This window comes from Sciurus carolinensis, chromosome 9, assembly GCF_902686445.1.
Source record: "Sciurus carolinensis chromosome 9, mSciCar1.2, whole genome shotgun sequence".
In the NCBI taxonomy this organism is placed as follows: domain Eukaryota; kingdom Metazoa; phylum Chordata; class Mammalia; order Rodentia; family Sciuridae; genus Sciurus; species Sciurus carolinensis.
In genome coordinates this window covers 55,445,112-55,460,452 of record NC_062221.1, presented here as the reverse complement: position 1 = coordinate 55,460,452, position 15,341 = coordinate 55,445,112, and the positions used below count along the sequence as shown (strand labels likewise).

Sequence of the window (15,341 nt, the reverse complement as noted above, 5' to 3'; positions counted from 1 at the left end):
TGATCACGAACAGTTTTATGGATTTGCATGGAAGTTTACAGATGTATGTTAAGGTGGGGAGCAAGACAGAAACTTCTGCCTTCAAATGAACCTAGGGAGATAGAAGAGGAATGGCCCATCACTGACTCCTACCAGGCAGAGATGAGTTACTGCCTCAAGATGGTTCCACACCACGCTGATTCTCTCCTCCGGCTGCAGAGGAATTTCAGGCCATTCAGAGCTGTTAAACTTTGCCTATTTGGCCCTTGTGGAGATGTTCAAGTTGGTTGGATGCCATGGCAGGTTGTTCCCCTAGAGACCAGCAGTTCCATGAAGACAAAGCTCAATTTATTTCTTCCTACCAGCAGGGAAAACTAGGCTGGTCATGCAGTGTTTCCACAAGCAGAACAGACCTTTGATTTTGTTTTGTTTCGTTTTTGGCAAGGTAGAGTTAGGGATTAACCATTTTCAGAGGCATTCAAGATTGAAATCGCCTGTAAAAACTGATTGTTCCCTAGAGGCTATAGTTGGTTGTTTGCATTCAGAGGCACATGCACTGGACTTATAGTGATTTGACATGTTGGCTTTGATCATTGAGACAGTTGTCTTGCTAGGTTGAAGGAGTTGTAACTGCTATTTTTACCAGGACTTTAGGGAAGTCAGTACTTCTCTTGTGGGAACCTGCTTTTATTTTCAGATATAAAGGAATATGAATCAAAATAATCCTCAGTCATTATTAAAATTTGTAAAACATCATTGAAGAAAATGTCACATATATTTATTTCCTTGAAACTTCCAGACTGCCTCCTGTCTACTTGATGGATTGTGGGGATCAGGAGCACATCTGGGACTTTGGAGGAAAGGGGTTGGGTATTGTTTATCTTTAGTCTCCAGCCTAGGTCCAGAACACGACAGGTATTCAGTTCCCGGATGAATAGATGAAGTATTAGAAATCCCAGCCCTTCGAAGAGCAGCAGAAAAGGAAGGATTGGACAGATGGGGAACTCTTAAAGTGTTGCAGGGTTGCTCTGTAAGTCAGAAGAGATGACTTTTGCAAATACTTGGTTGACATTAGTACCATCCTCATTTGAGTGACATAAATATGTGTAGTACCTCTATTTCAGGCGTGCATCATTTCACATCATTATCAAGGCGCCAGGTATCTGTCCTTGTGCCTAAGGATTGTGAAGATGAATACAGGGATGAGAACTCCAAGAACCTAGAACCTGACCAAGAAGCTAGCGCCTTTGGGCCAGGGAGTTGCAAAGGAAAAAGGCAATTCCGCTGGCTACATTGGTCATATGGGAGCAGCTCTGTTGTGCAAGCGGGATAGGAGGCAAGGAAGAGGACTAGGTTACCACAATCGCCAGAGCATAGGGGTGGGTCCAGGGAAGGAGGAGCCTAGGTGGGAGGTAGGGTAGCGTGCTGGAGAAAGCGGTGGAGCAACAGGGGGCGGCGCCATGGCTCTCATTGGCCCAGCGCGCCGCCCCACCTCCCATGACTGGCCCAACGCGCCGGGAAAAGCAACTGCTTTTGGTGACTGTAGGTCCTGGCAACTTCGGCTACAGAGAAGAATGGCTGAGTACTTGCGGCTGCCTCAATCCCTGGCGCTGATCCGCCTCCGAAACCCGCCGGTCAACGCGATCAGGTAAAGCTCCGTCCCCTCGGCGCGCAGCGCGGGGACAGCGGGCATTGCTGGTCTGCGGCCTCTGCAACCTTTGACTCTCCCTGCTAGTTGAAACTGAGAACCTTGACATCTGGAGCCAGAATATATGCCAGAGCCATTTCGTCTAGCTGAGCTGGGTTAATCTTCGTGAAAACTCTCGACCCTCTTGACTAGTCAGGAGACTGAGGCTGAGAGATGCTGCTGAGCGGTGCGGTGCAACTGGGCGAATCTGTCGATGCCCACTGCGTGCTGAACCCTTCTGCTTGCTTACGACTTCTGCTTCTCAAACTTTCAGTTCCAAAGGACTTGAGTTAGTGCTGAGCAGGACCGTGATCCAGTTGCACTCCCTCTACTGGGAGTGCTGGCCGCCCTTACAAAGGAGTGGTAAAAGCTCCAGGTGTCCTACAGTAAAGTGGCTAGACATTTTTAAAAGATAAAGTAAGGGGCTGGGGGTGTTGCTCCGTGGTAGAGCCTTGCCTAACATGCGTGAGGCCCTCGTTTCATCCCCAGCACCACAAAGAAGTTAAAAGATACATAAAATACAGTAGGTCCTAGTGAATGCCAACACGGTGAGAAAAGATTTGTCCCTGGCCCAGAAAGGCTAAACTATTTCCCTTGATCTGTTTGTTCTAAACCTCAGAATCAGAGAGCTTTCATGGAGTATCCATGTCAGAGTAAGCCCCAAGTAGTATTTTCCAAAAAACTGGGGAAAGTTAATCTTTTATTTCATCCTGAGGTTCTTTCCTAGAAAGCGAAATGCACTTAGAATATTACTTTTTGAAGTGAGATCAGTGCTGCCATTATGAAAATCAGTGAAGCTCACTTGGTGTGGTTCTTCTAAATAGTTCTATATTTAGGCTGGAAAGAGCCACCCATCCTCAGAGCATCGGATAAGCAGAAATTATAACTTATAGAGAACATGTAAAGCATAGATAGGTCTCTAGTGAACATTTTCGTCACACACTGCTGAGCAAATAAAGATGGAAAGAAACCTGCTAATTTTAGCTGAGTTTTTTTTTATCCTTAAGTCATTGTATTTGATTCTTAGCCTTAGTGTTAATATTGCACTTATTATAATGTGAATGATAGGATTTAATAACACAAAAGAGGGGAAAATAAATCACAAAAATGTCAGCTTGCCATTCCTAGAAAAAAACATGTGAAATATCCATTATATTGGTTTCAACAAAGAAACATGTAATATGATTCCATATCCCTTTGGACTGTGTACGGGTTGGATTACTAGATATTAGGATTCTGCTGCTGCTGGAGCTTCTGCTCATAATGGGCAACTATTCCCAACAAGAACTTAGGAAAAAGGTTTCATAGTCTAGTACCTATAACTAGCAATATTTTCTGGTAATTGCTTGATGTATTTCTGGTATTTAGCTGGCTAGTCCCACCCCCAACCCAGGAGTAATGTAAGTACTTAACTCATAAAGTTCTTTGGACCAATGAGTAATGTGCACATCTCTAATTTTCGCTCTTCAGGAGGTTGAGACAGGAGGATCTCAAGTTTGAGGCCAGACTGGGCAACTTAGTGAGACGCTGGGATTTAGCTCATTGGTAGAGCACTCCTGGGTTCAATCCTCAGTATCAATCAGTCAATCAATATTATAAGGATTAAATGAGATGGAGGTTTTAAACTGGCACTTAACACATGTTAACTGACTTTATTCCTGTTAGTGATAAGGCCTGTTACAAACCCTTATTAGCAGGCCTGATACTCAGGATCCACTTCTGCTTTATCAAGATTAACTCCACTTGGGGACAAATCCTTCCCTGCCCTTTTCCATTTGTCTTTCTCTTTCCTTGTATTTTAGTTAGGGTGCACATGCCTGTGTTCACCAGTTTAACAGTTTTTTTTTTTTTTAAACTTTATTCCTTTCCTTTTTTTCCCATTCATACTTCTTGTTTTATGTAGGAATTTTTCTCTTTCAAGCTCACTGAGAGATCCTTATTTGAATAATTCTGTTTTTCTTTATGTCCAGTTTAAATCCTTCCTTGTTACTTTAACCAGCCATGTTTCCTTCCATTCTGATGAATGTCTACCCTCTTCATCAGTGTAGGACATGCCTGAATACCAGGTCTGTCCTCCAGGATGGCTTTCATACTTTTTTGTTGCTGTTTTACTATCATCCACATAGTAAGAACCTCATGTGCAGAACAACTCAAAATACTTACAATCCCAGCAGCTCAGGAGGCTGAGGCAGGAGGGTTGTGAATTCAAATCTGTCTTCGGCAACTCAGCGAGGCCCTCAGCTACTCAGTGAGACCCTGTCTCTGAATAAAATATAAAAAAGGGCTGGTGGAGGGGCTGGAGTTGTGGCTCAGTGGTAGAGTGCTTGCCTGTCACGTGTGAGGCACTGGGTTCAAACCTTGGCACCACAAATAATAAACAAACAAACAAATAAATAAAATAAGGGTATTGTGTCCATCTACAACCAAAAAATATTAAAAATAAGAAAAAAGGGTTGGGGATGTGTTTCAGTGGTTAAGCACCCCTGGGTTCAATCCCTGATACTAAAATACAAAAATAAATCAACAATAACAACAAAAGCAAGATACTTACAAACATATGCATAACTGAAAAGAAAATTACCTGAAACCAAACCTGTTCTTAACATTTTGTAGAGTTTGGGATAATCTATTTTTCTTCTCTTCTATTTTTTATTTATTTCTTTGAAAAAATGCTGGTAAGAAGCCACAAACATGATTTGATGAATTTTGATTGAAAATAAAACTGACAAAAAGCAAGGCCTGCTGTGATGAATAAACTGAAGCCTTGTGGTCATCTTCCCCCAGATTTCATCCCCTAAACCTGGCAGTGTTAAGGGGAAAGTACTTTCTGGTGGCCTTTGTTGGGAGGCTGTGGTCTCTGTCAGCAGAATCTAGTAAAACTGACTGGGAGATAGCCATTTTCCTTTGTTCCTGTTTTTGAATTTGTCTCAATTAACAAGAACATAAATGAAACAGGAGAGGTTGGTTGAATGGAAGAAGGTAGTCTCCTCTCCTCAGGGGCACTGACTGAGCTAATTTAGACTCATTTTGTAGCCTTCCTTTGCCCAGAAGGAAATTCAGTTAACCCTCTGCGTCTCTGGGTTCCACATCTGCCATTCAGTCAACCATAGACAGAAAATGGACTTGGGCCCCTGATGATTGGATCTCTAGTGATACATAGGGTGTGTGTGTGTGTGTGTGTGTGTGTGTGTGTGTGAGAGAGAGAGAGAGAGACAGAGAGAGACAGAGAGAGAGAGATTATTCCCTAAACAATGCATTTTTAACAACTGTTTACATAACATTTCTGTTTTATGGGGTCATATACGTAATCTAGAGATGGTGATATGCCTAGGTTACATACAGATACTCCGCTATTTTATATAAGAAACTTGAGCATGGTTGAAGAGTTGATATGTTCAGGGGTGGTGGGTATTCCTGAAACTAGTTCTCCATAGATACTGAGGGATAGATGCATTTGCCTTTGGACTACTCACTATTATGTAATGGTCCAAAATCTGTTGTTCAGGGTGAAATTTGGTTTCTAATTAACCAGACAAAAGCAATAGATTTGTGTTTGCTTTCCTCTAGGCTAAGAGGTGAAAAATAACAGGGTGAAAGGTAATTACCATGCAGGAGGACAAGTATCTCCTGTATCTTAATCTTACAGATGTTTGTTGCCATTGGTTTTAAATTGTTTTTACCCATATGCTAAAGCACAGAAATTTCACATCCTGGCTCGTTCAGCAAGTCTAACAGGCTCCTGATTTTTTCTTTATACTTTTCTTTCCTTCCTTCCTTATTTACCCTTTCTATTCCTTATCATATGTGGGAAGTTACCACATCCTAGGTCAGTTACTGAGAGACTCTTATTGGAAAAATTTTTTCCCAAATATTTAAAATCCTTCATTGCTACTTTAACCAGCCATCTTTCCTTCTATTCAGATGAATGTCACCCTCTTAATAAGTGTCAGACACAACACGGAGCAAGGGAGACAGGCCTAATAAAACTAATCCATATAGTAAGAAACCTTATGTCTTAACATAGCAACTAAAGAAACCCACATACAAATGCACACCTGGAAACAAGTCTCCTGAAACCAAAACTGTCCTTACATGTTTGGCATATTCTATTTTCTCTTGTTCTCTGTTACTTCCTTAGTCCCTGTGGCCTTTACCTTGCTGGGAGGCTGTGGGTCCTGTCTGGCAGTGGAACCTAGTGAAATTGTATCTATTCAGTCCGTTTCCTTTTCCTTTTTTCCTACTTTTGAGTTTTTCACAATTCACAAGACATAAATAAAACAGAAGAGGTTGTTGGAAATGGGAAAAACCGGACACTTGTCCACTGTGGCCCTGACTGAGCTAATTTTGGCTCATTTGGTAGTCTTCCTTTACCCAGAAGGAAGTACAGTCAGTCCTCTGCATCCCTAGGTTCCACATCTGCCATCCAAGCAACCCTGGATAAAAAAATGTGGTTAGATGCACGGGATGATTTAGTCTCTAGTGAACATTTAGAGTATTTTTTCCTGTTATCATTCCCAAAGCAATGTGGAATAGCAACTGTGTACATAGCATTTGCGTTTTATTGGTTAATAAAAGTAATCTAGAAATGATGTGGGTAGTTTATATGCATATACTCCAATATTTACATAAGGTACCTGAGAATATGAGGATTTTTATTTCCTGGGGTGGAGTGGTCTTGGACTCAGTTTCCCATACTGAGGCTGAGGGATGACCACATATGCCTTTTGAACTTCTCTGTATTATATAATGGTTCAGAATCTGTTTTCTTGATAAGATTTGATTTCTAATTAACCAGTTGAAACCAAGAGGTCTTGTTTGATTTCCTCCAGGTTAAGAGGTGAAAAATAAGTAGGTGAAAGGTAATTATATGTGAGGACAATGCTAGGAAGTTTTGACTCATCATTGCCTGCCTTAACCTTATGACCTTTAGAGAGTTTTGTTAAGATTTTTGTACCTCTTTTTTGTTTTTGGCTTTACACATTTTTTTCCCCTCCCTTCCCTCCTTTTTTCCTTCCTATTTCTCATTTTATGTAGGAAGTTCTCTCATCCTAGCTCACTGAGAGACTCTTATTTGTTATTTAATTTGGGGTACTGAGCATTGAACATAGGTCTCATGCATCCTAGGCGAGAACTCTAGGCGAGAACACTGAGCTACATGTCTAGCCCAAGAGATTCTTATTTGAATAATCCATTTTTTACCCAAGAAAATAGTTCAAATCCTTCACTGCTAGTTTAGCCAGCCATGTTTCCTTCCATTCAGAAGAATGTCAACTTTCCTTATATGTATAGGACATGACTCATTACTAGGCCTGTCTCCAGAACAAGGGCAACACCTTTTTTTACTGTGTGCACATGTAAGAAACCATATGTTTTAGAAGAAGAAATACCATCAGTCAACAAGTATATGAAAAAACATTCAACACCTCTAGCAATTAGAAGAATGCAAATCAAAACTGCACTGAGGGGCTGGGGTCTCAGCTCAGTGGTAGAACACTTGCCTAGCATGTGTGAGGTACTGGGTTCGATTCTCAGCACCACATATAAATAAGTAAATAAAATAAAAAATAAAGGTCTATGAACAACTAAAGTAGTTCTTAGTAGTTTTTTTTTTTTTTTAATCCTACACTGAGATTCCATTTTACTCCAATGAGAATGGCAATTATCAAGAATACAAGTAACAATAAATGTTGGCAAGAATGTAGGGGACAAGGTACACTCATACATTGCTGGTGGGACTGCAAATTGGTGTAACCACTATGGAAAACAGCATGGAGATTTCTCAGAAAACTTGGAAAGGAACTACCATTTCACCCAGTTATTCCATCCTTGGTTTATACACAGAGGACTTAAAATCAGCATACTATAGTGATGTAACCACATTAATTGTTTATAGCAGCTATATTCACAATAGCTAAACTATGGAAACAACTTAGGTGCCCTACAATAGGTAAATGGATAAAGAAAATGTGGCATATATACACAATGGAATATTGCTCGGCCATAACGAAGAATGAATTTATGGCATTTACTAGTAAATGGATGGAACTGGAGAATATCATGCTAAGCGAAATAAGCCAATCCCAAAAAACCAAAGGCCATATATTTTCTCTGACATGCAGATGCTAACTCACAATAAGTGAGGTGGGGAATATAGGGAATAATAGAAGTTCATTGAATTAGACAAAGGGGAATGAAGGGAAGTCAGGGGGAATGGGAATAGGAAAGACGGTAGAATGAATTAGACATTACTATCCTATGTGCATATATGATTACATAACCAATGTAATTCTACATCATGTACAACCAGGAGAATGAGAAGTTATACCCCATATATGTATGTCAAAGTACATTCTACTATCATGTATTACTAATAACAAATAAAAATAATTTTGAACTAATTTTGGCTTATTTTGTAGCCATCCTTTACCCAGAAGGAAACACAGTCAGCCCTCTGTATCCCTGGGTTCCACATTTGCCTTTCTGCCCACCATGGATAGGAAATGTGGTTAGGCCCATGGTGGTTGGTTCCCTAATGAGCATGTAGTATCATTTTTTTCCTTGTAATTCCCTAAGCAACGCTGTTTAACAACTATTAACATGTTTAACAACTATTAACCTTTCACTGAGTATTACAAGCCATCCAGAGATGGTATGTGGGTAGGTTATATACAAATACCACACTATTTTTCATAAGGGACTTGAGCAGTGATTTCAGCATGTTGGAGACGGGTGGTTCTTATAATCAGCTTCCAACAGATTGGGGGGATGACTGCATATGCCTTGGACTTTTCAATATTATATAATTGTCCAGAATCTGATTTTGTGACCATATTTGACATCTAATTAACCAGTTGGAAGCAAGGGATTTTGTTTGATTTCCTCTAGGTTAAGAAGTGAAAAGCTACTAGGTGAAAAGTAATTATTGTATGGTAGGGCAAGAGTCAACTGTATTCCATGTGGGTTTTGGCTATTGTTGCTGATCTTAACAATAGAACTTTTACAGAGTTCTTTTGTTTTTTTTCATTTATTTTTTCTTCTTTTAGGTCGTTTCCCCTCTGTACACAAAAGAACTGTATACAATTGATTATGATTTGCTTTTATAATTTTTCCCTTAAGCTGTCTGTGTTTGTCCACTTTTTATCAGGGTGACAGAATACCTGATATCAACAAGTTAACAGGAGGAAAGATTTATTTTGGCTCGCAGTTTCAGAGGATTCAGTCTCTGGTCCACTGGCTCCATTGCTTTGGGCCTGAGGCTGGGCAGAAAATCATGGCAGGAAGGGATGGAGGAATGAAGTACTCAGTTCCTTAATGGCAGGTGAAAGAGAGAGAGAGAAAGAGAGAGAGAGAGAGAGAGAGAGAGAGAGAGAGAGAGAGAGAGAGAGAGAAACAAGCAAACAAGGAAGGGGCTGGGGACAAGATACATGCCCTCCACAGCACATCCTACCTCCTCCAGCTAGGTCCCACTTCATGCAGTTTTTGCTATCCAGCTGTGAATCTCTTAACAGATTCATCCATTAAGGAGGTTAGAGCCTGCACGATCCAAACACTTCCCAAAATCCCCACTTCTGAACATGGCAGGTTGAGCCTTCGGGGGGGCATTTCAGATACAAGCATAGCACAGAATCTCACTGCTTTTCATAGGTCTTCCTCTTTCGCCATTCCTTTTCCATGTTAATCTCCTGGTTCATGGAAGCTACCCCTCACCTTGATCTTTATAACTTGGGGTCCTTGGTACAGGTTCACTCTGCTGAACCTCTCCTCCTTCTTGAATAAGGATGAATCCAGAGAATCTGCACACAGGTCAAATTTCTTTTCATTTCCTGGACTCTTACCGTCTTGGCTCTAGCTGTCTCTTCTGTGGGTGTCTCTCTCAGATACTGAAAATGGAAAAAATCTATTGTACATGCCTATCTTTCTCTGTCCTTTATCTCCTTAATTTGTTGGGATTAAACTGAATATCAGTGACAGAAAACTCATAATAAATTAAATAAGAAGAAATTAATTTCTCTCACAGCAGTGTGCTGGACTGGTATTGGTGCTTCACAAACATCAGTGACCCCAATTCAGTCTATCTTTTGCTCTGTCGTCTTTATTACGTGGCCTCTACCTCTTGGTCCATCATGGGTGCTCCTCATTTATCTATTTCATCTGCATTCCTGTTGGGTATAGAGAGAAAAGAAAAAGAGGAAAGTATACTCAGTTCTTTAGGGACTCTTCCCAAAAATTGCATAAATATGCTTCATTGACCAGAACTTAGAGCCTTGAGCAGAACTTACTTCAAAGCAGGATAGAAAATGTAATCTTTTGGGGGTCAGCATGTATTCCTCTAAAAGTAGGCATTTTCATAATCTGAAGAAGGCGAGGAGGGATGGATATCTGAGGTAACCAGCAACCCCTGTCTCATCTTCTGGACCATTTCTCTGTTACTTTCTTTCTATTTCTGTCAGTATGACAAATTGAAAGTAATGTGGTCCCCTCCCACCACTTTCTTTGTACCTTTAGCACAGCCCTTACCTTACTGCACCTTCCATGATAGTTGTGTATGTTTGCAGGTGATCCTTTGCACTTTTCTATATTATGTGTAACAATATATTAAAATTGGTTAGTGCTGATTGTAAGTGGTTAACATTAGAGCAGAGTGGAAGAAAAAATATAACTATTCAAGGGGACTCATTTAATTAGCTCACTGCTTAATTCACAATAGACATATTATATGATGAACAAATTAGTGAAAGCCTTAATGTTAAATCTCTATGGTTTTTATACTATATGTATGTGTTTAATTTTTCAGTATTAGGAAAGGAAAAACTCTGAGATGGTAGAACTTTAATTATAAATAATTAGTTTCATGTAATTTTTTTTTCTTTTAGTTTGGCTGTACACAATGGAATAAAAGAGGGGCTAAAGAAAGCCATATCAGACCATACGATAAAAGCCATTGTGATATCTGGAGAAAATGGAATATTCTGTGCAGGTAACACTTGTCTGACCCTCTCCCATTATCTCTGTAGAATCTAGTTACAGAGATCTGCACTGTATTGAATGTCCCACTTAGTGTGGGTGGTGGATATGGGAGACCAGAGTGGGACTAGAGACACTGTGGGAAAAGGGGCAGGTCCCAAGTGAGACCCAGAGAAGATGTTGGTTTTGTTTCTTTTCTATGGGTTGGGACTTTGGAAGACATTTAGTTCCAGGCTTGATGGCCGTGATACCTGCTGCTATACACCTGCTGATGCATATACCAGCATATACCAGCTTTGCACATCTCCATCCTATCTCTGTAATCTCCTGAACATCAACTTATCTATCTATGAAGTAGGGACAGTAACATCTGTCTTAAGCAGTGTTGGAGAGGTTCAATGAGACGCCTTACCTGAACTCTTCATGCAGTGTCTGCACACAGAAGGTGCTCAGCACGTGTTACTGTTCATTTCACACAGAGTCTTGAAATGGAGTTCTTTTTCCTTTTGGTGGGCACCCGCCTCAGTGCCCACAACACTGCTTTCTTGGGTCATTGTGTGAAGATGCTCAGGTATGGCAAAAGTATCTGAAGTGGTGATTTATTCAGTGATATAGCACCTCTTCCTTTTTTCCACCAATGAATGTATAGAACCCTGTGACAGAAAGAAATGGATATTAGGGTTTAGTGAATTTTACCTACCAGAGGTAAATAATGTATATTAATGATAGTCTGAAAAGACAGAGATGGTGGAATCATGACAATGATTCAGTTAGATATCAGTACTATGCAGGTTATGTGTTAATTATAATGAAAATATTAGCAGTTTTACACAATTATGTTTATATGCTGAGTAAATTCTACAATCCCCACTTACAAATGAGGAGACTGAGTCTGAGAAAAGTTAAAATAACATGCCAACCATTAACTAGCTATAAAATCGTTTACTCATTAGAAACTTATTCTTGGACAGCCAACCTGATAACTTTGGGCATAGAAAGAGAGATAAGAATTATAGAGAACTTGATATTTTTTGTAAGAAAGTGAAGACAGAATATAGTCAGAGTTCCTGAACAGAAGAGAATATTCTTCCAAAAAAGCAGTAGGAATTATCAAACTTGACATAATGGATATGTGTAGTACAGTGCACCTCAAATATTGGAAAACACACACACTTCTCAATTACATATGGAACATTTTAAAAAAATCAAGCAAGGCCTGGACCATTGAAGTTTGTTTTCATCTTGGGCTTGGGGTGTAGCTCAGTGATGGAGCTTGTGCTTCATGTTCTCCCGACCCTGGGTTCACTCTCCATCACCAAAAGGAAAAGGAAAAAAGTCTTTCTCAATATATTTTGTTTAAAATCTATTCTCTGACAATGGTATTAGGCAAGAAATGAACAAGAATATAATTTAAAATTCTCTTGTGTTTGGAAAATTTCTTAACCTCTGAGTCAAAACAGAAATCTTAATGGAATTCAGATAATATTCTAAACTGAAGGACAATGAAAACATAACATATAAAACTTGAGGGATGAAGCCAGAGTAAAAGAGAGAAGGAAAAAGTGCTTTAAAAGTCTGTATTAGAGGACTGGGGCTATTGCTCAGTGGTAGAGCACTTGCTTCAAACATGTGAGGCAATGGGTTTGATCCTCAGCACCACATTAAAAAAAAAAAAAAAGATATCGTATCCATCTACAACTAAAAAAAATTTAAAAATAAATAAATAAAAGTCTGTATTGGAAAAGAAAAAAGGTCAAAACATAATGAGTTAAGCATCTATACAGTGCCCCTGATAAAACAAGCGAACAGTAAAACAGACCCAAATAAAGTAGAAGGAAGGAAATAATGAAGAGAAAAATTAATGAAATAGAAAAATAAATGAGAATCAAGGGATACAACATTGTCAATGTTTCTTTGAAAAGACTAATAAAACTGACAAGCCTCTGGGGAGATTGATCAAGAAAAAAGAGAAGGCAGAAGCAACGCATATGAGGAGAGACCAGAAATGATCTCTGCAGATGCCGTCACCATTAAAGAAGAGAATGAAATTGTTATGAACCAGAAAAAGAATGGATACCAAAACTGACTCAAGGAGAAATAGAAAACCCCAGAGGTTCTATAACTATGAGAGAAATGCAGTCAGTAATCAAAAAAAAAAATCTCACCAAGTAAGTTCCATGCCCAGATGACTTCCTTGGCAAACTCTGCTATAAAGACAAGGAGAATATTATTCCAGTGTTACACAAAGGTTTTAGAGAATCTCTTCCAGCTCCTGCTGCCTTGGAGGCTGCTGCTACTGCTTCTCCTCTTCCTCCTTCTCCCCTCTTTCTCCCCTCCCCTCTCCCTCCCCTCCTTCTCCTCCTCCTCCTCCTTCTTCTTCTTCTTCCATACTGGGGATTGAACCCAGGGATGCTTAACCACTGAGCCACATTCCCAGCCCTTTTTATTTTTTATTTTGAGACAGAGCCTTGCTAGGTTGCTTAAAGCCTTGCTAAGTTGCTGAGGCTGGCTTTGAACTTGTGGTCCTTGTGCCTCAGCTTCTGGAGTGGCTGGTATGACAGGTGTCTTTCAGTTTCTTGTGGTGCTGACAGTCCTGGTTTGTAGATATTTCACTCCATTCTGCTTCTGTCTTTCCATTGCATTCTTCCCTATAGGTCTATATCAAATTTCCTGAATTTATATAGACCTACTGTGATTGAATATGACCTCTACTTAACTTGATTACATCTGCAAAGACCCTATTTCCAAATAAAGTCACTTTCCCGGTTTTGGGTGGCCAGTATTTAACTTAGTCCATGTCTCAACTCCTTTCCAGAGGCTAACATAAGCTTGACATCAATACCTGACTGGGTCAGTATAGGGAAGCAAAATTACAGGTCAATTTCATTCATAAATGTAAATATAAAAAAAAATGTAAATATAAAAATCTTAGTGCATTCTGAAACTGAACCTAACAGTACATAAAAGGTCTAATATATCACTTATGTCCTAGAAATACCAGATTGGTTGAACAACAGATCAGTATTATTCATCCTGTTAAAAGAGTAAAAAAATCACATGATTATTTCAAGAAATGCAGGAAAAAATATTTGATAACATTTAACGTGAATTTAAAACAAAAACTCTTAGTAAACTAGGTAAAGAAAGGAAATGTTTCAATCAGTACAAATATACCTTTTTTAAAAAAAAATCAGGGCTGGGGAGATAGCTCAGTCGGTAGAGTGCTTGCCTTGCAAGCATGATGACCCTGGGTTCGATCCCCAGTACCGCAAAAAAAAAAAAAAATCAGCCTACATCAAGCAAATGGTCAACTGAAGATTTTCTTTATGAAAATGAAAATATCAAAGGCTGATTACTCATACTATTTCTATTTGAGGTCCTATGTGGCCCAGTGAGCTAGAAAAAGAAGGTTGGAAAGGAAGGTGTAATAACATTTGTAGAAAAAGTGAAAAAATCTATCAGAAATTTGTTAGTATTAAAAAAAAGAATCTAGCAGTTTTGCTAGATATAAAATCAGTATCCAAAAATTAATTGGATTTCTATATGCTGGAAATAATTTAAAACAGATTTCTATGCCTTTGTGCCTTGGTTTCTGTCAAATTGGGACAGTAATAACACTACCCTCATGTAATAAGTAGGAGACTGTAGTACAGCATTTAAGCATCAGGATTTGTAGTCAAACTGCCTGAGTGTAAATCCTTGGACTATCAATTACTAATTGTATGTCTCAACTCATCAGTTAACATCTCAAAGCCTAACTTCTTTATCTGTCAAATGGAGATTGTTAAAGTATTTAATCTAGATGTTTTGAAAATTAAGTGATATACTATATGAAATTGCTTAGTGTTTTACTCAACTTTTTTGCTGCTGTGACTAAAGGACCCGACAAGAAAAATTTTAGAGGAGGGAAAGTTTATGTGGGGGCTCAGGGTTTCAGAAGTCTCTGTCCATAGGCAGCCAGCTCCATTCATCAGGACAGAACATCATGGCAAGAAGAGTGTAATGGAGGGAAGCAGAGAGAGAAGACTCCACTAGCCAGATACAAAATATATACCCCAAAGCCACACTCCAATGCCCCACCTCCTCCAGCCACACCCTACCTGCCTTCAGTTATCACTCAATCCCATCAGAGATTAATTCACTGATTAGGTTAAGCCTCTTGTAACCCAATGATTTCTCCTCTGAACCTTGCATTGTCTCACACGTGAGCTTTTGGGGGACCCCTTACATCCAAACAATAACACTTAGCATAGAACCTAATATATTTACCCAATAAATGTTGATTGCTATTATTTTTCATGACTCTATCTCATTTTGAAGCTGTAGGAATGATGGGCCTGAGGCTCAAATTGGAATTGACCTCATTTCTCTAGAACCAAAAGGAAATCTTAAAAACACACAAAACACTGGGCTGGAAAGTCAAATGTGAAGGATTGATGAGAAAAAAACAAAAGCCTTGATTGATGCTAGATGAAGAATAGGTAGTGAGAAGAAAACAAAAAAAGAATAGGTGAATAGGCTAAACATGAAATAATTAATTTTTAAACCGGTGCCAACTTATTGTTTTGAAAGAACAGATAATGCTGTAGGAAAAAAGCTCGCTATGTATGATGACATGAAAATGTAAAATAAGCTTTTACAGTTTGCTGTTGATATTAAAAATACCATTAAATTTTAATTCATTTCTCAAATCAGTCATTTAAGATAGATA

At 39.2% G+C, this 15,341-nt stretch overlaps 1 protein-coding gene across 1 annotated transcript in view; it reads left to right on the top strand.

Annotated features, from left to right (window-relative positions):
• The first annotated feature begins 1,490 nt into the window (after nucleotides 1-1,490).
• The window catches only part of Ehhadh (enoyl-CoA hydratase and 3-hydroxyacyl CoA dehydrogenase), a 35,422-nt gene continuing 21,571 nt past the window's right edge, over nucleotides 1,491-15,341 (top strand). Inside the window, exons 1-2 of the mRNA XM_047562992.1 lie at nucleotides 1,491-1,627; nucleotides 10,540-10,643. Coding sequence (XP_047418948.1) covers nucleotides 1,554-1,627; nucleotides 10,540-10,643 — 178 coding nt within the window. The 5' untranslated portion in view covers nucleotides 1,491-1,553. The remainder of the gene's footprint in view (nucleotides 1,628-10,539; nucleotides 10,644-15,341) is intronic.